Below are 25908 nucleotides of genomic sequence, written 5' to 3' on the forward strand. Positions count from 1 at the left end.
GGAAAAGACCACTGAGATCATCCAGTCCAACCGTCCACCTACCACCAGTATTTCCCCACTAAACCATGTCCCTAAGTATAACATCTAAACGTTTCTTGAACACTTCCAGGAACAGTGACTCCACCACCTCCCTGGGCAGCCCCTTCCATCACCTGACCATTCTTTCAGAGAAGAAATTTTTTCTAATGTCCAACCTGAATCTCCCCTGGAGCATGTTGAGGCCATTCCCTCTAGACCTAAATGGAATCATGAAGGCTGGAAAGATTGCTGTGATCGTCTAGTTCAATCACCAGCCACTCTCGTGTAGAACACTAGAGGGTGGTGCTAAAAAAACCTGAGGAAATTAAATTCAGGGTATTTTTGATGGACCATCAAAAACTGCTGGGTTTCAAAAATGCCATGGTATGGCAGATTAAGTAGTGTTCGTTCCAGGCTTGGAGGTATAAGAGTGCTTTGTTCACGAGAGGTGAGGGAAATGCACCTGGGAATAGATGGGAGGAAAAACTGCTTTTCAAATGTTGTCCTAAAAAGTAATCTGCTTCCTAATGTCACTACAGATTTATGAGTTTGTGCATCCTGCCATAGGCTCAGTTGTTTATTCTGAAGAGCTGAATCTTGGCACTTGGTGACTAAATCTGAGCAAGCATCTTGCATTAGGGGACAAGTGTGTTCAGTTCCTGTTTTAAAGGTACCTTTTGGTGTCCATGCTGAATAAGTACTCAAATCTGCCAACTTTTCCCTTGAATCATCTACCCATAGAAAGTTAGATCTCTTTAAGTATTAATAGCTAAAATCCTATTAAAGGTTATTGTACATCTCTTCTGATACAGTTCAAAGGAGGCTGAAAACAAAAACTGGATCAGGATTCTCTTTTGATCTATGAAGCAAGGAATTCCCCAGAAAAAATTAACACATACCAAATTTATTGGTGTCTTTTTATTAGTAGAATGTTAAGCTATTGCTTCTTGATCAATAATGAGCCACTGGGATGTATCATAGAACAATAATGTCACTTAACACTAGTGCTGTTCCACAGGCATGTACATAAGGAAATATGAAACTATATCCTGTTCACCTTCACAGATGGGAGATTTATTAGAAATACAGAGGGAAAAAAATGCTAATGCAGTGTGCAAAAAGCCTGCCCCTTGGAAACCAACTTTATGCTTTTTGTGCTACTTGTCATTTCAGGTCAAATATCTTGACTGCATGACATGAAGCACTGAAATAATATTTTTAATATTATCCAACCTTAATATTATTCCTTAATTTTATTACAACCTTTATGATTCTATAATTGGACTCACCGTATATGTCTATGAGTGTTCACGTTTTTGTATATTTTGTTTGTTTGAAGATGATGCTAGTGAAACATCTGCTGAGATATAGATTAATCTGGTGATTGAAGAGGACCTGAATTTTGAAATATGTATATATATTTATATAGCAAGAATCAGTAGGATAAAATACTGCCTGTTTTTGTACTGTCTGTGCTTGGCTAATTACATAAGTCGGGTTTTGTCAGTGTTTAAGTTCACGCTAATAGCAGAGTAGTTATTAAAAACCTAGAAGACAATGAGTCAAATTTAGTTGGACAAGAGTGTGCAAAGGTAGGTAGAACCCAATATGTCTCTTTTTATTAATGTCACTGTTGTCTGGATGTCATTGAAAGGGTAATGACAACAGAGTTCCTCCTTGCATGCACTGAGGCAAGGGCAAGGTTTTAATGTTAAAATAGACCAAGTGGTACAAATTTTATACGTTATTAATTACTCATCACATCTTACGCTTTTGTTAAAATAGTCAGCTAAAAACATTGATTATTTCTCCCCACCAGTGAGTAGCTAATTCTAACAGCTGCCTCTAGAAACAGCTTGTTAGAAGTGATATGTGAAACAATCAGGTTATCATGACAGGCTTGCTCTTCTTAGGAAGTGTATGATATTTAAGAGGGACTGGAATTGATCTTTTCCATGTACAGTGTATGTTTCTCCAGTTAGTACTGCATGGCAAGTGGATCATTGTCCAATCTTCTCAGAAAATGAGTACATGCTACTTGATTTTAGGGCTGGGGCTGAAGTATACTGTTAAAAACATTGGTTTCCATTCTGAATATTTTGTGGAGATGAAAAACACCCTTACATTTGTCTTTAGGGATGGAGGCACCATCATTTGTAGCAGCTGCTGAAGAGCTAGTCCTTGTGCTACAAACTCCTTCATATGGCTGTTTCTTCCAGGCGGACTTCCAGGTCCCTTCTGCTCTCCTGTAACCTCATATCCCACATTTAGCTGTGATGCCATCTCATTTCTGGGAGCTTCAGTAAGGACTAAACGCCTACTCATGTCTCTGTGTTTGAATACCAGGCAGGTGGCTGCATCTATAAACTGGCCAGGTCTTGGTTAGCACATTCCTTGCCTGCTGTCCCAGCTGGTGCAGACGTGCTCATGGGGCAGCCTTGGTGGGCAGCAGCACAAAGCAGTCCTGCCTCAGGCAGATGGGGCCAGGAGGTGGCTGCTTCTCTCAGGGCTGCAGAACAGACCTTGACTTGTCTTTATTTGCTACAGCCGATGCAATTTTTAGCTCCCCAAACAGGCTGTCTGCCTAGCTCTCATTCCTCTCTTCTCTTCAGCAGACTGGCAGTGAGCATAAACTCTTAAAAGTGCTCTTATGGCCAACTCACAGCGTTGGCTTTCTCATTGCTTTCCAGCTTTATGTCCATCTTGCATTAAAAAAAGCTTTTGAGTGGCCTCAGTGGCTGAGATTTCAGCCAGGCGCACAGAATGCAATTAATAAATAAAATCACTTTCAAAATTCCACATCAGCAAAATACTTTTTGTATTTCCTGATACAAGAAGAAGCTTGTTGAGGATGAGGTCATTGTGTCTGGAAAGAACAGTTTGCTTTGATCGTGTGGTAGAACACAGACTTGATCTGAAGAGTGCGAGCAGCCAGTCCTCCACAAAGTACTTTATTTATGTTTTTCTTTTTTTCTTTCTTTTTTTTGTTTGTTTGTTTGTTTTTAATATTTCTCTGCAAAGCACAGCTCAGAGCGAACATTATCCCGTAGGGATCCTATCTGGGAAGAAAGGACATACATCGCCTTCCCTTCCTAGCAAAAGATCAAGGATATCTCGTTCCCTGGGGCTTTAGCAAGAACTGAGAAATGCAGGGGACAGGCTGTGGATCAAGGCCACTGCTGGTAGGCAGGAGGAGGTGATGGCAGAGCAAATGATGCACATTTTAGAACAAGGCATGCATATCAGCACCTCTCTGCCCTCACTCCTATTTGCAGATGTAGAGGGGCCTTCCTTACGGGTATGCAGCTGGCACCAGCCTCCCCTGCTTTCTTATTTGCAGGTGGGAGTTTCCAGAATGCCAAATGATTAATAAAAATCATAACTCTCCTGGCTGGGAGGCAACTCTGTCTCTGTTTTGCCCTCCCAGGAATCTGCAATTGCAAAATGAAAAGTCAGATCCTGCTCAGACCCCAAATTCACTAAATCACAGCATCACAGAATTTTAGGGGGTGGAAGGGACCTCTGGAGATTATCCAGTCCAACTGCTAAAGCAGTTCCCTCCAGTAGATTGCACAGGAATGTGTCCAGGCGAGTTTTGAATATCTCCAGAAAGAAGACATCTTTTTCACACTTCACTTCATAGGAAAGTGTAATATCAAAATTTTAATGTCAAGCTTGAGGAACAGTCTAGAAAATAACATTTTAAAATAAATTGCTCCCTTCCTTGTTTAAATAAAAGAAGCTAATAATTATTATTTCTTGACTTTCTGATTTAATTTCCTAGTCTCTGGGCCTACCCTCATATTGCTTTTACTTTAGTGTAATAGACTGGCTCCAGGGAAGCCATTCCTTCGTGTAGCCAGTATCACTGGCTTTTTAGTTTATTATTCTGCTGCCAGCTCTGCTTTTCTCTTCTTGGTTCTCCATGACTTACCTTTCCCCAGATGTATTCTGCTATGTTTAAATGGGAGTTACCTCTTTGTTGAACTCCATTCTTCCAATGCAGAACATTTCTCTTTGTACTTAGAATCACAGAATTCTTGGAGTTGGAATGGACCTTTGAAGTTCATTTAGTCCAACTCCCTTGCAATGAACAGGGGCATGCTAAATCAAGTTGCCCAGGGCCTGAGCCATCCTCACCTTGAAAGTCTCCTGGGATGGGGCATCAACACATCTCTGTTCCAGTGCCTCACCACCCTCACCATAGAAGACTTTTTCCTTATATCTAACCTACATCTACCTCTTTAAGCTTGAAAACATTTCCCCTTAGCTCAAAAGTAGCTGTAGTCTTGTGACATGTAATCATTAAACTTTCTCTGACTTCCTTAAGGCTTTGGGGGTATGTTGAGCCTTTAGCACCTTGGCCACAGTTCACAGAATCATAGAACAACAGAATATCCTCAGTTGGGAAGGACTCGTGATGATTGTCAGGTCCAACTCCAGTTGTCATTCTGGGAGAAGTTTGTGACTAGGCTATTCTATAGCACTTTTTGTCTGCCTGGACTGGTTTGAGAAGTCCTCAGCAGCCCTGGTGGAGCTTTTTCTTTGCTGGTAAACTAGTGCTGTTGTGATATTTGATTAAAAATCTGTGGGAATGTGTTTGTTTTATGCTTTAGCTTTAGCAGTGGACGAGAAATTATCTGTCTCTGCTCAACTTTACCAAATCAGCCTTGGAGGCAAATATTTTCAGATCAAGGGGCACGTAGTTTCCAGAGATTTGTCTTCTGAGATTAATAGGGGCTTACCTTCAAAAAACACTGGAAGTCTGTCAGTGAAGAAGACCTCTAGATTTAATTCATTAATTCTTGACTGGTGCTTGGAGTGATATGGTTTGGTGCAGATTTATACCCACATGAGTGGTTAGCAGATTAAAAACATGTGGCAATGTAGGAAATAATTCCTCCCAACTCAGAATCCCACTTTGAGGAGGATTTCCATCTTGAGGGTCACTATGTCTGCAATTAGAGCAGTTTTCACGTGGTGGCCTTTGCCTGTTGCTGCTCTCAGATGTCAAGTCTAACATGCCCTTGTGTCTACCTGGCTTTATATCTGCCCTGAAAACAGAGAGGGATTAATGGCAGTTTAAAATGACCTCAAAAAACTTATGTGACACAAAGGTGCTGTGGAGTGTAATTAATGGGCCTAATCTGCCCTTCCATTACTCAAGCAGATTTATTCCCATGTAAAGTGTTGAGAACAGCACTGAGGAATCTGGCCAATTAATTATACATACTCCTTCAAGCCTTAAGAGGAATAGGGTGGCCGTTCTCTCCACCCATGCAAACACCATTGAGCATGGGTGAGCACAGCTGTCATCCAGCATTGCTGCTCTGCCTCATACCACTTAAAAAGGCAATTAGGCATAAAAGAGGCCACTGGCACTGCAGGGAAGTATAATGGCAGTACCCCAAATGGAAGATAGTCAGCAAAACTTTTATTAGCCTCATGGTGAATACCATCAAAATGGTGATGAGCTGAGGGAAGCCATTCATCTCACCCAATTTCTAGAGTCCACCATGCAGGTAGCTACTCCCATGTCAGCCACTCTTCATATTCTTCACAGTCAGTGGGGAGCAAAGGCATTTCTGCCCCTTCATTTCACCTCACCTGTGCAGACATCAGTTTTACAGCAAGACACGTTGAGCACAGGCTTGTTTAATAGTATGGACTAGAAGCAACTTGCCTGTAAGCCTTTGACAGGCAATAACTGACTACAGGCTATAAGCGTCCTTGTTCGTTGCTGGGTAGTTGAACCAGATGATTCTAAATGACCTTTAAGGGTCCCTTCCAACTCAAACAATCCTACGATTCTTGATTCTGTGAAATCAATACCCTCATTTCCACGTATTTTCCTGGCTGATCTTAGGCAAGAAACAAAAAGGAGATCCATTCTTCTCCAACAGTGTTGCCTCCTGCCTGTCCCAGGCCAGATGGGCCTCGTGCCATACTTGTGGTATCATGATCATTTTGACAACAAGGAACTAAGATATCACAGGCCAAGGATTATGAATTGAATATGGGATAAAGAGAAGCTGGTCTGGGAGGATATAAGCTTCTTATCCAGCACAAACAGCTGAAATAATAGAAAGCGGAATATAGAAAATAACTGATCATATAAATTGCTTTTTGCAAATATATTCTTTCTTTGATAAACTTTGCCCTAGGATGAAAAAGTACAAAAGATTGGAAAATGTACTTCCACGGAAATAAATAATCCTCCAGTAGCATGGAGGTGGACTAGATGACCTATTGCTGTAGGTCTCTGGGTTAAGCTTAGGTCTCATACTTTCTTGATGCAGAAAAAGGCTCTTTATGAGCAATTTTCTTTTGCATCTTCTTGGATTTTACTATGGTGAACAAAAAGTAATTGCTACAAAGTACAATATTGTACAAGGCTTGCTAAGATCTCCAAAGGGAGAACAGCATCTTCCCTTCCTGTACTGATGAAAGAGCAGTGGAAATGTCCACTGCCATCAGGAAATAGGAAGGAAGGAAATCAGTTTTTCATATTGGTCACAAAATGTCTGCAGCTCTTCCTGCTGATTTGTGCCAATATACACTGCTGGAGAAGTGGTTTTGGGTAGGTTGAAGTGTACAGGTCCTGTTGTATCCAGAAGATGTACCAGGTGAGTAGTCACGATCCCATTGGGTACCTCACCATGCTGCTCTAATAAGGCATATCCATACAGCTGAGTGACAGCAGTGACAATATGCTGCCCCAGGGATACAATTTGTTTTAAATGTTCTTTTGTTTCTTGTTGTTGTTGTTGTTGCTTTTTTTAATGACAGAATTCACTGTTTCAGCGTGTTTTCTGCTGTGGACCCTGTTGACATAGAAGAAAATGCTTATCTATTTTTTCTTCCACATGGAAGCACCCTCAGGTGATATCAGTTCTTATAGCCGCCCTCAGCTGTCCTCCCTATCCTCCATCTCTTGCTTTGCAAAAGACAATACACATCTTCAGTTACAAAGAAAGAAGATATGGTGGGCATGGTGGCGATGGGTTGACAGTTGGACTAGATATTTTAGTGTCTTTTCCAACCACAATGGTTTTATGATTCTAAGAATTGCTCTTGAGAGCAGTTCCTGGATTACTCTGATTTGTGAATCTCCTCCACTGCAAAGGTACCATCTCTGGCTTCAGCCTGCTGGGATCTGTTCAGTGTGACCCAGGCAGATGAGAATATCTGTCTGCAGTTGCTGCACAGTGTAAAAGTTTGATTAAGCCTCATGCACAGAAAAGGACTGAGGTTTGAAAATGAAGCTGCCTCGTTTTGTTGGCAGTGTGCATCAGGGAAGATCTCATTACAGGAGAAGCCAGGGAGGTGAGCTCCTATCAGATAAACTGCAATCAAAGAAGACCATCAGCTTGAAGGCCTTGGTTTAACCCTACCATTAGGTTTGTGCAGGTGCAACATTGTTCTTGATCCTAGTTTAATGAAAAACAGAATAATTTTAAATCTGGAAAGTGGCCTTAGACTTAGCAGTGATATTTTAGCCTGTATTCAGTGCTGCGCTGAGCAAGGTGCCAAATGCTCTGTGTCTCAGGGATCCCAGTCAGAATGCAGGGCAGTGAATGCATTGCTGAATCAATACACAGGAGCACAGGGGATTGCAGGGGCTGCACATTGTTTGACTGAATGGTACATGGAAGGTTAAATACATAAAGATTTACAGCCTTCCGTTTTTGCCAAGTCAAGGTAAATATAAGAAAGGAAGAAAAATGAGGCAGTAGTCACACACTTTTGCTCTGGCATCAGGCTTTGCATACAGATGTTTTTAAAGAGGGTTTAGATCAGAAGGTGTCACCTGAAATTAAGCTGTGTTGGTCAGGTCACCATCCCTGGAGGTGTTGAAGAACCGTGGAGATGTAGCACTGAGGGATGTGGTCATTGGTGGGGATGGGTTGGCAGTTGGACTGGATGATCTTAGAGGTCTTTTCCAACCTTCATGATTTTATGATGCTATGAAAACTGCTCCAGAGGTACTTCTCAGGGAAGTACCCAACATTAGGCTGGATGAATTTGATCCTGCATAACCAGAGCCCCTAGCATTGGAAAGGCATTAAAAGTGCCCATGAAAGCATGACCTATTTATTGCCATTAGGGTAAATGCTTAACATCATTATGCTAAAGGACTTGGGGTTTCTTTGAGTCTATGCATCATTTGATTTCTAACCTCAAAGTGACCAAAAAAGTGACCTGCTTTCAGAGACTGGATTTTTTATGTCACTGGAAAGAAGATCCCTTTTTGAGGGGGTCTTGATGGATGTGCAAATCTACCATTGCTTTTGAAACCTAGATTTGTCTTTAGTTTGCTTTTACTTAAACTGAAAGCATTGCGTTAGCAACCAGGAAGACTGGATATTATTAGTAACCTTTTACAGAAAATATGATGTGTCATGGGTTGAGCATGTATTTTTCTAGAAAATGTGGTGTACAGTGAAATGGGAATAAGTAAACATAAAATGCTTATGCAGCAGTTTACTCTGTTTGAACACCCTACAATACACCTCTGAGGTTACCTGCTCATGAGGGAAAGAGGGAGTGATTTGAGATTTATTTTTGGCTGAAAGCATGAAGTGCAAATAGCTCTTTGTGCAAAATGTCAGATCCATTTCTGGGAAGCACATGGCACTGCCTTGATAATCCATGGTAAATAACAATACTAAGTATGTTACCACCTATTTTATATATACCTGCAAGTGTATCTGAATAGACTAACGTAACTGTAGTTGAACATTAGAAATAAATACAGAAAAGTAAAGCAAGGCATTTCCAAAAAGTTATTCTGCATGCAGTAGAACTAAGTAGACGATGAAATTCAGATTTCAATATTTGGGTGCTTGTGTGGAGTTTTTGTGTTTGAGGAAGGGATTCCAGCTCCCATAACAGTGTGTGGAGATGTGTGACTTGACTCAGTTCTGTGTGGCACCACTGGGGATACTGTCGAGTATCCAGTCTGGCTAGGCTCTCATTAAAATTATGTAACATCAGCCCAAGTTACTGTATGCATAAGTTGCCTGGGATGACTTGGGCATGCTAGGGTCAGTTGGCACTAGATGTCTACCTACATACAGGCAGCCCCTAGTGTGGTCACCTCTGTTTGGTTAGGCTCTGTTGACTATTCTGTGAACCTTTCTTGATTGAAATGGGGCTTAGATGCCCCATTAGACCACCTAACTTTGGTTCTGGAGCCTGGAGGCAGTTCGTGTCCTTGAACATCGTTAGCCTGGTGTCTGCTGTAACACCCCATCATGCCCTGCTTGGATGACAGAGGCAGCTTTAGGAGTGTAGTCATCTCTTGTTCTGAACGTCTCGGATGGCCTCAAACATCAATATACACCTTTATTAAAGTAACTTAATTGAAACCACACTGTGCAGAAGACTTTAGGTCAGTGTTTCTCAGTCTCCTGTCTTCACACTCCTTCACACCTCACTAAGTTGCTGCTGAGAAGATACACGTATGGCTTGTTCTAAGCTGTGTCTGTATTAATGACCTGGATATTACCTCTGCCCAAGGGCTCATTTCCAGGATATTTGTTGAAAACTGGTTATCTCTGAGAGCTCGTATAACTCTATCAAATTTGCTTGAAAATAGATGACACGATTGTGCCAGTAACTCATTTGTTGATGGGCTCCTTCTTTTTGGCATTGTAGCCAATTGCCAGTGCTCTGGTTCTCAACGACCTGTTGGAGAACATTGCTCACAATACATCCGAATGGGCATGAGTTGAAATCCTGATTTGTACCAAACAACGGCGGTGATAAAGAGGAGATCCACACAAGCTGTCAGCAACACTCCAATGTGACGGACCAACTAAGAAACAATTAGCTTTAATCTCACTTTACTTTTGATCAAGGCTGCGCTCAGAAAGGCATTACTTTATTCTGTAGTTTGTAATGGACATGGGCGTCTGCAGCGCTACTGACTGCTTTCATTTATAATCATAGTGATTGCAGTGAGTACGTTATGAAACAGTCCTGACAGGACACTTCGAATAAAGTGTCACTGGAGTGATTAAGACCAGGCTCGTCTGCAAAATTCCAGCTCATGTATTCCAAGTATTTGAAAGAAAGGTTTGGAAGGGGACAGCAAAAGCTTGTGCCTTTTTGGTAGGGCCAGATAAATAGAAGTACTTTTTATACTGCATATGGCAGGCTAGCAGACTTTATCAATATAAAACATATTAAGATAGTGAGAAGTCAGGGGACTTGCAAGTAGTTCTGGTGGCATTAAGAGATCACAGAAGGAATATCTTCACAAATATCCCTTTTATTGCTACAACAGCAGAAGGGCTGCAATGCTGAACTCTCCCTTGCAGTGCTACGGACTGCATCCATCAGCCTTGCTCAGGCAGCAGCTGAGTTGATAGCAGGCAGTTTGATACCTGTTATTTAGAGTGAATATATTTTAGCTGATATTGGTTTGAGTCAGCTCTGCATCATCCCATCATCGTAGACATCTCTCTCCAGTGTGAGCTTCTCACCTATGTAGTCCGGAAGCTGTTCTTCATTCTCTTGGATCATAGGCAGGAATAATGACCCATGTGCAGCAGCTGGTAATCAGTCAGAAGGATGTATTACTGGGGATGGCCTTCAAGAAGAAACTGGTTTTATTCATTGGATTTAAATGTATTTATTAGGGGAGGGAAAAAAAAAAAAAAGCTTTAGAAGGTGAGAAGATCTGTAAATCATCAAATATGTTCCTGAAACATGTAGTTGTATCTAATCTTGAAATTCAATGCAAGCAGAGGTAGGCAGTTATGAAGTTGCAGGAGCAAGAGGAAGCCAGTTTATGGTCTCTGGTTCAATTTACCATACATGTGTGGATATCTTCAGATGGTATTTTACTGATTATAGAGTTGTATAATTGTTTGAGTTAGAAGGGACCCTTAGAAGCCATCTGGTCCAACTTCTCTGGAATGAACAGGGACACCCACAGCTCCATCAGGTGCTCAGAGCCCCATCCAGCCTGACCTTGGATGGCTCCAAGGACAAAACATCCACCACCTCTCTGGGCAACCTGTAGCTCGCTGTCCTTATGGTAAAAATCTTTTTCCTTACGTCCAATCCAAATCTCTCAGTCATTTCCATGACCAAGCCTGCTTGCAGAATGAGCCTTTTTCAATTTCAGCCACATTAATTCTGGGTGTGTTGGCTTCTTTTTGTCTGCAGGGCAAATGTTTTGAAACTGTATGTTCTCTTGGGTGTTAATTCACAGTTGCAAGAGGTTTTCTTCAAGGCCAAGAGGCTATTCAAATCGATTATCCATGAAAATACATAAAATGTTTAAAACATTTTCCAAATATGTTATTAGGGTGAAGTGCTATGCGTATGTGTACCATTATATCACTGTGATATAGAAATAATAATATTCACAGTGAGTAAAAATCAAGAGTCCTGAGTACATTCTTCCTATAATTTTTGTACATGTAAGCAGTACTTTTCTGGATGTCAGTAATTGTTGCTATTAGCGATTTTCTCCAACATGTAATATTAGCAATGAAAGGACATTCATGATACCACCAGTTATGAGAATATTTACATTAGATACCTTCCAGTGAAAATTTCATCTTGTATTCTGTTTCTGAGCTTTACCTTTTTTATCTTTTTGGATAATAGACAGGGAAAGAGAATATCAATGTGTTTAATTGCCCGTGCCAAACTTCTCCTCCTGAAATTAATGTTTTTGGAGAAGTCTGCAGAGCTTTATTTCTACTGAAACCACCTGTAATTAGAGGCAATTCCACAAATGCTGGTGATATTACTGAAGCACAGAAAAGACTCAAACCCTCCCTCGTCCACGACCAAACACTTGCCCTCCACCTTTCAGGGTCACTGATTTGCTCTTAACTTTGTTTCAGGTGCTCAACCTGTTCCTTGCCTTGCTGCTTAGCTCTTTCAGTGCTGACAACCTTTCGGCACCAGATGAGGATGGAGAGATGAACAACCTGCAGCTTGCCTTTGCTCGGATCAACAGGGGTCTTCAGTATGTGAAACACACAACGTGGGATTTTTGCTGCAATGTCCTCCGGCATCCCAAGACAACAGCTGAAAAGAAGGCAATGATGAAACTTGCTGCCCAGAATACAGGTGCCCTTAACAACTGTGTCAACAGTCACCCAACTGCTGAGCTTGGCAAAGACATGGAGAATCACAAAGAGAACCACACTGAGGATGGGATGAATAAAAACATGGAGAAGCACCTAGGAATTACAGACAATGATGACTTCATGACCAATCCTGACCTGTCAATTTGCGTTCCTATTGCCGTGGGAGAGTCTGATATTGAGGAGGAAGATGAGGAGCAGAGCACGTTTACAGAAATGGAGCAGGTAGGCAACGAGAGTGTTTTTTAGTTACATCTTACTAAGATTTCCTTAGTTCCTACCCTTGCTGTGGATCCATTGCTCATGATGCAGATGTGTAATGGCCTTATCCTGCCTTTGATATGTTAGTAACTTCAGAATAAGTTACACCTGCATATCCAAGAGCAAAAGTCGGTCTCCAAAAAGAGACATTCCCTTTCTTTGTGTTCTTTGTGCTTGTCTAGGCTAATTCTTCTAACAAGAGCAATTAAACCATTTCTCACACAGGAGCCTGTTTTTCCTTTCAACTGAATCATGGGAATGGTACAGAATGAGTCTTAAGTTGTCTGTGATAGGGAATTTTCTCAGTGTGCTTTACCAGGGAATAGCTTGGTTAAATTTGTGTAACAGGATGGGTGGATAGTTCTCTTAAATAAAACTAGGTAGCTGCTGATGTGACAGTGTGACAGAGAGAGTGAGAAGATATGTAACTGTATGCATTTAGGCAGGAAAAAGAGTTATTTGCCTATTCTTTGCTGTGGCATTTCAGATTGTATTATTCCCAAGGGCACTCAGTAGTAATGGCTGAAAAATTCCGTGTGCTTTGAATTGTTGGTGAAAAATGGGGAACATCTTTATTTCCTTTCTTAACAACTGCTGCTCTTGCTCCATGTACCTAATCTAGTTAATGTTTTCCATTCCCTTCAGCCTTGATCCAGCATCCTCTAATGCCAGTGGATTGAGTTGTCAGGAGGAATCCTCGATTTCCTAGTTGAGTAAAAGCAAGATCTGAAGAAAAAGAGTCCTTAGAGAAGGGCTGTCCTAAAAAAAGTCCCTAAGGAATACTCAGTGCAAGGGAGGCAGACACAAATTAGCTGTTAACCATCAGTTTTCATTGTGGAAGTCTTTTCAGTGCTTCTGCTCGCTGGCTGGTCTTAGGCATTGGCCAGCCCATGGGGAGCTGGAAGGGCAAAGGGTCAGAGAATTGCCCCACTGTCTGAACAGATGTCTAGATTGCAAGAAAAGAGGTGAGAAATTTTGGCAAACACTTTTAGGGAATAGTTCATCTCATTTTAAAGAATATACTTCTGGAAATGGTCTGTGTTGGAGACATAGTTGCTATGTTGTTTGGGCTTTTTGTGGGGCAATTGTGTGCTCAGTGATAAAGCTCTATAGAGGTCCTGTCCATCGCTTCCCTCTTTTAGTTGAACATAAAACAGGAATATGTGAAAACATTTTGGGCATAAGGCTGACTAGGGATAATATCTGTTTTCTCTCTGAAGACTTTTGCTACTCCCAACCTTGCGTACGTTAAACTTACAAGCAGAGTAACTTGAAAACTGAGGTTTGAATATAGTAGAATGCCTTAGTATGAGACAACCTGCCAATACTAAGCAGTATAAATGTGTAATAATGTATAAATAAGTTTAATTCAGGACACTTTTTCTTTTTTGGGGGGGAATTTTTTATGCTCACCTTTCTGCTACAACCACTACGCATGACAAAGGATCACAGTCTTAAAATTTCTTAGCTTCTTCCTTCACAGTGCAGAGTAAAACTTTGTTAAAACTTTGCACGAGTGCCCAGGAGGCCTGGAAGTGCATTTGTGTATGCGTATGTACATGTGTATGTTTCAGAACTGTATTTTCCCTTCCTCAGGATAAAAAGCACTGTTCACAGTGGCTAGCAAACAGTAGCAGGAAGCATGGAAATTGAAGGAAAGGAGTTGAGAAGTACACTGAATGGCTTTCTCATTAGTGTTTTGTAGGCTTTGATAAGCAGCAGCCGTAGGTCATTGCTGTTCCCCACTGCAAAGACCCAAATAGATGGTCAGCCTTTGAGCACAGGCATTAATGGTCTACTGCTGAAATGGTTCCAACACGAAGCGCGTTCAGATATCCAGAACTCACTTTTGTCAAATTCCTAAAGGCGAAAATGTCTGCATGTGAGAGAATTCCAACTCAAAGGCTCAAAATACATTGGCACGATAAATAAATAAAAATAGGAGGAAACTCAGCAGTGGGCAAGATAATTGCATGATGAGCTTTGCATTTGCATTCCTACAAAACACTAATAAAGTTGCACAGCTGTAAGTGTCTCAATATGAAGAAGGGCTATGGGAAAGCATATCCTGAGTCATTCAAAGAATTGTCATTTATGGTGATGCCCATTCCAAAGATCTCTTACCCAATGAAAAATCCCCTTGATCAACACATATATTCCCACAGAATAAATTATTTGGACTGGGCTTTGAGCAACCTGATTGAGTTGTTGATGTTCCTGTTCATTGTAGGGGGTTTGGACTAGATGACCTTTAAAGGTCTCTTCCAACTCAAGTGATTCTATGATTCTGTGATTACAGCTGTTTAAGCCTCAGTTCCTTGGGTGTCGCGCTGCAGGCGTTCTGATGTGTTAAACTTTGTGTCAAGGGCAGCCTTGTGGGGCACAGAGGGTTAAAATTTCCTGCTGTCTGTTGGGAGCCTCAATCCTGTGAGCCTCATCTCTGCAGAGGCCCTCACCTCAGAGCTTTGTGAGCTCTTTCTTTTAGAGCTCACAAAGGAAGAACAACATTAAAAAAAAGCAAAAATTACGTGATTACACTGAAAGGGCACAATTATGGTGAAGTATCTTTTTGTGTAGAGGACATCATGCAGAATTGAAACAAGATCTACCAAGGGTATGTTAAACATTCAAATCTATTCTAACTTTCCCCTAATTATAATCCATATTTTTACATATTTAAATATTTTAGCATGTACAAAGAGAATGTGCATTTATATTTACTGCTTGGGAGAAGAAAATGTACCCTGCTTCATTTCATAGTTGTGGGCTGACCTGGAATTTGGCAGCCCTTTGGCAATATTGCCTTTCTTCAAATGCATGTCACTTTTGGTGCAATTGCATGGGATAGAAGGCAAAAAGTAATGTATAAAGAGAAGGTTACATGCACTGCATGCCTCTCAAGCACAAGGCTAGGTGAATCTACACAGTTCTTACATGCCCTTCATATTTTCTCTGTCAGCTGAAGGTCCTGGGCCATATTCTGGTCATTGCGTGCTCACGTCACTCCTGACTCATCCATCATGACTAAGAAGCTATAGAGAGGTTGGTCTCAGGCAAAACCACAAAACTCTGATATCCCAATGAGATATCTTAGGGTGATGATTGCCACATCCCTGGAGGTGCTCAAGGCCAGGTTGGATGGGGCCCTGGACAGCCTGATCCTGTGGGGAGCAGCCAGCCCGTGACATGGGGTTGGAAGTGGGTGATCTTTAAGATCCCTTCCAAACCACACCATTCTATGATTCTATGCTTCAGAGTTCACATTCCCAGTTTCTAATTTCCTTTGGAAATACCTCTTTGTCTCTCTGTCCCTAAGCACTAGGGAAAATGGGGAATACTTAGATTAGTAGTATTTGTGCATATCTGTAGAATATCTGTTTATTCGTGCATGATGAAGTGCTAAGAGAGTGTTGTGATGTGATTACTATGCTTGGGTACAAAAGTCATGTGAGATGCCAGTTCAAAATTGAAAGATGCTAAATTAATCTTCCAGTGCTGTTAGGTTTGGAAGGAATCCAAAATCATTTCATCACAGTACTCATAAAAAATGATGGGAAGTTATTAAATATCCATTTCTACAGGAACAGCACAGCAAGGAATTCCAGATACTACAGTATTTAGATTTTTTTACAGACTTTTCTGGTAAATTTAAAAGTAACACTGTGTTTAACTTTATCAGTGGAATGTGAAGAAAAGCATAACAGTTTCATTTTTCATCCCCCCTTACTCATTCTACTGGACTTGTGCAGGAAAGCCCACATGTGTGTCATGCCTCATTTGTAAAAGCAGACCAGGTTTTTCTTCCTCTCACTGAGGTCTCTGAAGTGTCACCTTTAGCATCTCAACAGTGGAGTTTGCTGTACAGAAGAAGAGGAAAGGAAATAAAAAGCCCCAGCAAAAGCAATTTGGCTTGAATTCGGAGATAAAGATGCAATTATTTGCTTATTATTGTTTACCTGTATTATGATATTCTCTAAGTTCTTTAGTGATTGAGGCCTGCGCTCTGCCAGGCAGGGTACCAAAAATTATTCCTGCCCAGGAAGAGCCTCCATCCTAAATTCAAGGCAGGAGGGCAGCAGAGAATCCAGACATGGGGGAGTGTGAGCTAAGGTAGTGTGTTATCAGTCAGCAATACAACAGTGGTCTCAGGAAACCTCCTACTGTAACCACTTCTACACTAACAGTTTGCTGCCATTATCATTGCAATTACTATTTTGTTTTTGCAAGGCAAGGTTAATAATCTATTGATATGGACTAACAACTCTTCATCTTGTTTGTAGTATTATTCAGCAGTCATAATCTACAGCAGTTTTGTGTTACGAAGAGCTAATTAATGACAAGATTATTTTTCCACTGAAGGTCATAGGAGTTCTTGCCAGGGATGAAAGTGTTTATTTCTTGAACAGTGTATTTATTCTGGGCTGTGCTTGGAAACTTGGGGGCTGGCTCGCCATGTACGTTGCACTCACCATACTGTGTCATCAGGGAACAGTTATAATCCAGGGTAATAGAGCACAAATAGTAGGTAGAATACACCTGAATTAACTGTGTGCCAACACGATTTCTTTGTTTACTCTGTTTGAGTGTAGCATTTTGGGCTGTGCTCAGGTTATTTAGTTAAAATAGGGAAGCAAATCAAAGGTTCAAGGAGCAGAGCTTGCGAAAGCACTTGCAAGAATGGCAGGTATGGAAAACATACAAAAGGTTTTCTATAAACCCCATCCAATCTCCCCTAAGCCCATAATATTCTTAGGCAGGCTTTTGTTTCATACAGTTACTTTTTGTTTTATTGTATCCTTTCTGATTTACATTGGCATAACTGAGAGGAGAACTGAGTCTCCTGTCTGCACCTGTAGCAATGCCACTGGGATTTCCAGCAGATGTAGATCAGTTTATGTATTCTGAATGGTCTGTAGGTGCGTGACAGCAGATAGGACATACTCTCAGTTACTTTTCTTTAAGCACAGAAGTGACAACTCCATGTTGAAAAGTACTCAAAGGCCCACCATGACCTGCCCTCTATGGCAGTCTTGACACTTTAGGGATTTTGGCCCAACATATATAGCATTATTTGGTAATACCAGTGCTTGTCAAGTGATGTCAGTCCTTTAGAAGAGTAGATAATGGCAGGACAAGGGGAAATAGTTTTAAGTTGAGGGAGAGAAGATTTAGGTTGAATGCAGGGTAAAGTTCTTTACTACGAGAGTGGTGAGGTGCTGGAACAGGCTGCCCAAAGAGGTTGTGGATGCCCCATCCCTGAAGGTGTTCAAGGCCAGGTTGGATGGGGTCCTGAGCCTGGTCTAGCATTAGATATGGAAGTTGGTAGCTCTGCCTGTGGCGAGTGGGTTGGAGATTCATGATCTTTGAGGTGCCTTCCAACCCGAGCCAGTCTATGGTTCTCTCATTCTTTGATTATGATGTCTGCAGTGTCCTTCTCTCATTGAACAGTATTGACATAGCTGTTGAAAACAAAGATCAAAGTTGTGACTGAGTTCTTGTCTCAAAAATCTATTATTGTAATATTGCCACCAAGCAGGCAGACTTTTGACAGGTTTCAAATAACTATGCCAGAAATAATTTTGTTGACAGCATCTTGGATCAGAGCACATCCTGCCTTCATCGTGTCAGTGCAATGATTCTTTCACAGGGAGGAAAATATGTCACCACAAATCCATATTTTAGAGTCTTAAAATACTGTATATGTCTGGATTTATGGCTTTCAAGTCAGGTTCACAGGTGGGTAGTATTATTTTTCAATCATAAATGAAGATGAGAGTGATAACATTTACAGTTTGTAATACGCAGCATCAATGGAGGGTGCTTACTTTAAAAGCTGTGGTAACATCTGTTTTACTTCCCTAATCCAGAAGCAATTAAGGTTTTATGTAAGAGATAGAAGGGAATGGAAATGGATAAGGGAAAAAGGAGAAAAAAGAGGCTGACAGACTCGCTTGCAGAGGTCATATGTATAGGCTTTGTGTGAATTCTTCCTAAGAAGCAGAGGGCAGGTGATTCACATAGAGCGGCTTTGTTTTGACATCTCCTATCCTGTTTTTAGGTGGGTCGTTTGGTTGAGGCAGAAACTATGCGTGCTTGGTTTATACTCAGATTTCAGCATTGAAGACAAAGTAATAACTTCAGAATTAACAGCTGTAGTTCACTGTTAAGTTTGGATATAGAATCTTTCAGTAATGGGCAAATCAGACCTTTGTGCTGCACACTGGAAACAAACCCTTTGGGACGCCACTTCAGGAGTGCTTCTTATCTGCTTAAATCCACAGCTGCCTAGGGCTTAATTAAGCACATTCCTGGCTTCTGGAACCCACACAGAAGCTTACTTGAGCAATATAAACAGCTGATGTGTGCTTGCAGGTGCTCCTTTTTAAGAGATGGGAGCTTGTAGCCAAAGACATGGGGAACCAGGGAACAGTAGTAAGACTGCAATATCTTGGAGGTGAAAGATGGTCACAGTAACCCTTTGAAATGACAAGAGGTAATGGCCTTAAGTTGTACTGGGGAGGTTCAGGTTGGATATTTGGAAAAAAATTATTCTCAATAAGAGTGATGATGCATTGGAACATTCTGCCCAGCGTGGTGGGGGTGTTAACCATCCCTCGAGGTGTTCAGGAAATGTGGAGGTTCTGTTGGTGGCACTGTTCTGAAGTGGTCACAGGCATGGGTTGATGGTTGGACTAGATGATCCTATTGGTCTTTCCAACCTTTATGATTCTATGATTCTGTGAATCAAGAGAAATAAAGGTAGGAAAGACCCAAGACATGGGTGCTGGTTTGTATGGCATTGTGTTCTGATGTCCTGTAAGTAATTCCATTAGAAGAGACTTCAAGTGACTGAGAACAACAAAGCTGTTGTCCAGGCCTGTCCTGAATAAAGCTGTTTGCCTTTATTTGAAATGTCATTTATCTCCTCTTGCTTTTTATCAGGGAAAAATTTCTGATGATGTTTTGAAAGCAAAATGAAAACATTCCTTCTGCTTCATCGCCGTGTATTAAATCCCGAAGTTTTGTTGGTGAATAGTTTTCATGATGTCTTAGAAATTCCCAGTCTTAGTTGCTGTGCTTTTGCTCCAGTATTGGTAGAATGACTGAACAATTAATGGAGTTTTGATATGATAACAGATTAAATGGAAGTGTCAATACATTGAAAGCTTGAGAGCATGCATGAATGGGGAAACTTTGTGGTTGGTAGATCTGGGTCTGTAGATCTAATTCAAACCCATGAAGTAGTTCTCTCAACTTTAAAACTTACACTGGGGAGCTGGTTAGTTTCTTTCCAGGGAGTGTTTCCCTCAGTCCTGTAGAGCTGCCTGCACTTCCCTCTGTATGTCCTTCAGGCACAGGCAGGTTTTGCAGTGGCTGTACAGAAGCACTGTGGTTTTTCAGCTGCTTTTCCCATTTCTCCCATCACCCTATTGTGTCACCCCATGCCCTGCGGTGGAAAGAAGAGTATTTCTGCCCCTTTCTAACAACACCTGGATTTTTTTCCTGGGTTTATTTGCACTCTCTGAAATGGAGTCCAAAATACTTTCCCAGTGAAGGTGTTCTGTCCTATGATGAAATGAATTTATATTTGTAAAGGTACCTAGGATGAAGATGCTATAAAAATGCAAGTATTTACATTCTGTTTGCTTGGTGGCAAAATTACGTTTCTCAAGGACCCTGACCTACTTTTCAGATTTCTCTATAAATTTATTCCTTCTAATTACTTTTCATTTCAAATAAAAAGCCAAGTACAGCTGAGAAGAAAGCAAGGAGGGAAGAGGTTGCTAAAAAAGTTGGAAATAAGCTCTCTGGATCACAGAAAACCTTACTCTATTACAAGGCTTTTTGTGTTCCTTGGGGAGGGGGAGAGGAGCAAGAAAAGGCTCTGAACAGGTACCAGGAGGTTTATATTAGAAAATTCCGAAATTATACTTCATAATTTAGGAAATGAGCAAGAATCCTAAATTAGTGTCACGATTCAGTTGGGTTCCCTGACAAGTGGGCGAAGAGACCCATGGACCCATCAGCATATCGATGACAAACCATGAAACCATGACAATTAGAGAGGTCAGCGTGGAGGTTGAGCTTTTAGAGTCGTTCAGGCTCTGAGGTCTGATCTTTGGAGGGAAGTCAGCTTTCTAGGAAAGTGGAGAGCATGGATGCTTCATACTGTAGCTGCTTCATGCGCGAATGAATTCACTTTTAGTGTGCAGTGATAAAGGAAAATCCAGCAAAAGATGTGAGTAAATACAATGGGTGTGCTAGACATGATGCCTGTCTTCGTGTCCTTAGCCCTAACATCATAGGAATGGAGGAGAGGTGGTTTGAGTGGATGTGATGTTTTCTCAGAAGGCAAAAAAGGTCACCATGGAGATATTTTCATTGATTTTTATCTCCATACGTGCCCCTGTGAATTATTTATCTCCCTGTATTCCTCTCTAGTATCTTATTTTAAAAGTCATCTGAAAGTTACTGGAAAGCTCTTCATTCAGACTTAATAAGGATGGGTAGGAAATTGGTCTTTGATAAGCAAGATCGGTGTAGGCAGGCAATGCCTGAGCATCCTGTGGGTACAGTGCACTTGTTTATCACATCACCTGATTTAGAAGGAATTATATTGACACCACAACGTATTACAATATCATGAACTGTACTTGGCTTACCTGCTTGGCTGACCATGGCCACGTGCTGTGGTTGTGCAGGAATACTTTGCTCTTCACTTTCTGCAGTTTGTTTCTGTCTTTCAGTGCCTTTTCTAAACATTTGCTTTCCTTTAATATTTCTAGGAGCTGGTGGGGAGTAATCCTCCACAAAGAAACTGGAAAGGAATTGCAATTGCCTTACTTGTTATTCTCGTTATCTGCTCCCTGATTGTCACCTCTGTTATACTCCTGACACCAGGTATTTATCACCTTTAACTCATTTTCGTTCTGTTTCTTCTATAATTTTACACTTCCAAGAATAAAAAGACCGCAGGCTGACTGCAAAGGCAGCATCTAAGGAATCATCCTTGGAGTTCTTTAGCGTGATGAGATGCTGAGTTCAATACCGTTTGTAAGCAGATTGGTTTAGAGTTTTACATTTTGATTCAAAGATCAAGACCGCTGCTGTATTCCTCTCTAGTATCGTATTTTAAAAGTCATCTGAAAGTTACTGGAAAGCTCTTCATTCAGACTTAATAAGGGTAGGTAAGAAATTGGCCTTTGATAAGCTGAAGGTACCAGCATGAGAAACTTGGTTCCTTCAGCACAGGTTGCAAGTGTTGTTTTAGAGGTACAGGGCACCTGAGACATTGATGTGGGGCACTCAGTTAGGACATGGCACTTCCTGAAGTCCATGCCCACGTGGAACTGCAACCACCAATTCAGTGCATACCGAGGAGCATCTACCATGGCATTGAATACCTGTGTGTAGGCACCTAAATCCTTTCACTGTACTGATTTTCAGATCAGACCATGGTGTTTCAGCTTTACAAAGCAATTCCAGATAAGTATATGCTAGATAACTCTTAACTCCAATAGATAATTAGTAACTTCCCTATAAGAAATTCTTTAAGTTAATCTTGTTACAGAGCTTCAGCACAGTTCTGTACATGGAATCTTTATTAATTACTTCTCTTGCAGTAGCTGCTGAGGTTATAGGTTTGAATCTTAATGTGATATCATTATGATTATTGATTATTATGTATTTATACAGCTCTTGAAATTTCTATGACTTCTTAATGGAGGAAATAATGTGCTTTTGCTGCTCTGAGAAGCTTGTGATCTAAATATGAAAGGACAAACAAATGAGATAAAAAAAACATAGAACACAGTGTTGAAAGGGTTAGGAGCTACAAAACATAGAGTAAGGTAGAAGGTCACCTGTAGAGGGGTGCATAGGAGAAGAAAAGGATCTCCTCATTGGATGAGTCATGCAAGCACAGATGGAATAGATGAAAGGCAACAAAGGAGAAATGAAACTATAGGAAATGGAAGAGATCAAGTTGGCGAAGAGGAAAATTGAGATGGGAACTGCAAGGCAGAAATTTCCAGGAGCTCGTGGCATGTGAACTGACATGCAGTTCTGGCCCATCTTCCCTGACACCATTCTTATCCAATAGTCCTGCTGTAAGAGGACAAGCAGAGAAACACAGGACTTCATATAATTAACTGGAAAATGAGTGAAACAATCACTGAGGTGTCCTTTTAATTACTTAACGATATGCTATGTTCAGTTTATTTCATGTTATCTGGAATTTGTTAATGTAAACACAAGCAGCACATGGTCACACCAGAATAATTAAGTAATTAAATTAATTAAGGTTAAACGTAATTAAGAATCATTCTTTAAACTGCTTTTGCTAGGGTTCAGATTAACATCTTTGGATCATGCAGTTCATCTGTGAGGCATTTTAAGGCATGGCCTGTGGTCTGTATTCACTTACTTGCTGTGATAAATGGTCCATTAGGTACCCATTGGTTATGGAAACATTACCTCCTACTTTATGGAAGTTTAATCCCTGGCTTTTCAAAAATGAATGCTGAAGCAAAGATTGCTAAACCCTCACCTTTGGACTTCATGATGCTCTCAGTGGCTCTCACTGCACAGGTGAGAGCACAGGTACAGCTTCCATAAAGAGCAGGATCCCATGTAGGTGGATATGTGGGGAGCAGCACAAATACCCTAAGTACAGTCTGAGTCATGACTCATTCCTTCCACATGAACACCTGTAATAAGAAAGCCTATAAAGATAGTCAGAATAGTATCTAATGAGGATTTAGTACTCTGGTTTCAGTTCTGAACTCTACCATAGACCTCATTTAGGACTTCTGAGCATTACTCATCCTTCTCCATAGAGGAGATGACTCATGATTTATATATATGTATTTTTATATATCCATTAATGACTGTTTTGACTATAGATACTACAGTACTATTGTCCAGGTAAGTGGTGATACAGAAAAGGTGTACTGAGCATTGAGACTGTGTTGTTAATGTTCTCTTAGGGAAAAAAAAGTAACTGAGTTCTTATGATTACCTTCTATTTTATATGATATGAACTGGGAATATGAAGTGCATGCACTCAGAACTAAGTAAAAGTCATGTGTAGTTATGTGTTCTTGGTATGTGCACATACAAAGACATTTTGTATTTCTGTGTACACACATGTATACAAATAAATCACCCAGGTATTAATTAGCACATATTTAACAAGAGTTCCAAGCAGCTCCTTTGAAAGTGTCTCTGTTTAAAACTGATGAAAGTGCCAAGTGAATTTACATGCCAAAATTTCAAACCACATTTTTGGGGATTTCTGATATAGCAAAATGGAATTCGGGTTGGTTTATTCCTTATTGGTGTTTCTGAACTGTCCCCTGCATGCAAATACAAAACTCTGAGCTCAGTACTGCTTCTGTTTTTATTACGGATACAAACTGCTTCATGGTGAGGCTCTGCCAAGGGTAAAATCTGATAGCTTAGGTTGCTGCTGTGGCTTGGCAGCAGTTGAGATCAGTCTTCTTTGGGCCGCTGGCCCTGGAGCTTGTTCCAAGGACATGCGATGGCACAGGGTTAACAAGTGGCTCATTTCACAGGCACTGCTAAGTGAGACATTGAGGCTGGCTTGGCAAATGTCACAAGCACAGTCACTGCTAGTACTGACTGCAGATAGCACTTCCCAGAAAGGTAGGAGAGGGGAAGATAAAGGAGCCTCTCCAAAAGGAGATGCAGAATCTGCATCTACCTGCCCTAGAATAGTTCATTGGCTTGAGAAATGTTTATCTTTTGGTTTCCAGAAAATAAAGTGATGGATATTTTAGCTATGAGCCTAGGAAGGGCTAGGACGTGGAAGTAAGGAGGCATAGCAGATTTGTGGATGTTGATTGGGAGCTGCTGCCAACAGTGAGAGTGATGTTGGAAAAAAATCCTCTTTTCTGCATCTCTCAAGTAGGTGGTGCAGCCTGGCATGGGCAGAGTGAAATTCCTGGGGATACTTCACACTTAAGTCTTTCTTCTGATAATACTGGAGTCTAATCTGACACTGCTGTGCTAGTACAAATATTATTTGCATTTAATGTCTGCATTTCATGCTTGTATTTATCTTGGCCTTCTCCCTGGCTGGGAAACCATTGTTCCTTTTAGTATTTCGTTTCGGTTTGAAGGCCTGTTTAACAGTGCAACACCAACACATGCCATGCAGAGATGCTCTAAAACATGTTGAGCATCTGTATGGGGCTGCTGAATCATGGCCTGAACCTCTGATTGATCACCTGAGGCGAGCACTGAGTCAGCCACGGGAGCACAGGTGAAGGCAAATCACCTGTGCTGCAGGAAGGGGTGGAGCCTGGCTGCACCTCTCCTAGACCCATTTGAGAGCAGACTGCCAGTGGGGAAGGATCTCTCTGGAGATCCGCTCCATTGGAGTTCATCTCGCGAGCCCAGGACAGGGTGAGTGACTTTCTCTCATTACTCCAATATAAATTATATTAGTCAAGCTCCATATATATATATATATATATATATATATATATATATACACACACACACACACCATCTGTATATCCATTGATTATACAGCATCATTTGGTGCATACAGAGAGTAATTTGGAGCAGGTCTGGGATACAGTCAGTATACAGGCTTGCAGTCCATGCTCAGACAAAGAAAAGTGGTTAGCTGGATCACCAGCTTGTATCATCAAGATGCCATTTCCCCATAATGCAAACATCAGAGCAGCCTCATGAAAAAGCAAGAGTGAGTGTTAGACTGGAGAACAGACAAGGCTTGTTTAGCAGAGCAGATGCTGATTAAGGTATTTAATGATTGGGGGGGCAGGGGGGAAGATTCATATATCTCTCCAAGATTCTTCTGTAAAATCAATTCAAACCTTCCAGCTGTGGATTCAGCTTCAGAAAGGCTGAGATCCCTACTGGTTGGGGTTTCTGGGAGATAGGACACTCACCCTGCTTCAGGATTATCTCATGAACTGGAAACAGCGCTCTTTGCACTCAGCTGGCACTGTGCTTAAAATGGGAGTGTGGTACTGCTAGCTAATTCTGAAGATTCTTAGGATTATAAAAATCCTAATAAAACTTCAACAGTTTTATGATTTGTATATCTTTGAATATTTTAGAACAGTATTCTTAAAAGTAGCAGTAACTGATGAAAGCTTGCATTTAATAATGCAATTGCCTATGCGGAAGGAATGTGGCTGTGTGTGTGAGTCCTGCCATTCCACCCACCTTAGAAAAATGTCAAGCTATTCATACAAGTGATAAAAGTGTGGGACAGAACCTTTCCTAATTGACAGTTGCTCACTTCTTGCAGCCATATGGCGTCTGTATGGGTCTCATCCTAGCAGTTATGTGTGTATTTGTATTAGCACGTGCAAATGTTTATAGATATGCATGTACACACACACGTATCAAAGCTGAAGGGAAGACCCTAACCTACAGAAGTTTTGATTAAAAAATCTATACCAAAATATCATTAGGCATTGTGCTTAGGAAAAGACAGTTTTTTTAGTAGTGGTTTTTT

At 41.0% G+C, this 25908-nt stretch overlaps 2 protein-coding genes across 5 annotated transcripts in view; both read left to right on the plus strand.

Moving 5' to 3' along the window:
• The window catches only part of LOC100543777 (sodium channel protein type 5 subunit alpha-like), a 589192-nt gene that overhangs the window by 125259 nt on the left and 438025 nt on the right, over positions 1-25908 (plus strand). For all 4 annotated transcript variants that reach the window (XM_019616237.1, XM_019616239.1, XM_010712352.2 and 1 more), the window contains one exon: positions 11886-12356. In XM_019616237.1, the coding sequence (XP_019471782.1) occupies positions 11886-12356 (471 nt within the window). The remainder of the gene's footprint in view (positions 1-11885; positions 12357-25908) is intronic.
• Positions 20427-25908, plus strand: part of DPP6 (dipeptidyl peptidase like 6) — a 158605-nt gene continuing 153123 nt past the window's right edge. The window contains exons 1-2 of the mRNA XM_031554011.1: positions 20427-20459; positions 21179-21293. Of these exons, the coding sequence (XP_031409871.1) occupies positions 20427-20459; positions 21179-21293 (148 nt within the window). The remainder of the gene's footprint in view (positions 20460-21178; positions 21294-25908) is intronic.

The sequence above is a fragment of the Meleagris gallopavo genome, chromosome 6, assembly GCF_000146605.3.
Source record: "Meleagris gallopavo isolate NT-WF06-2002-E0010 breed Aviagen turkey brand Nicholas breeding stock chromosome 6, Turkey_5.1, whole genome shotgun sequence".
NCBI lineage: Eukaryota > Metazoa > Chordata > Aves > Galliformes > Phasianidae > Meleagris > Meleagris gallopavo.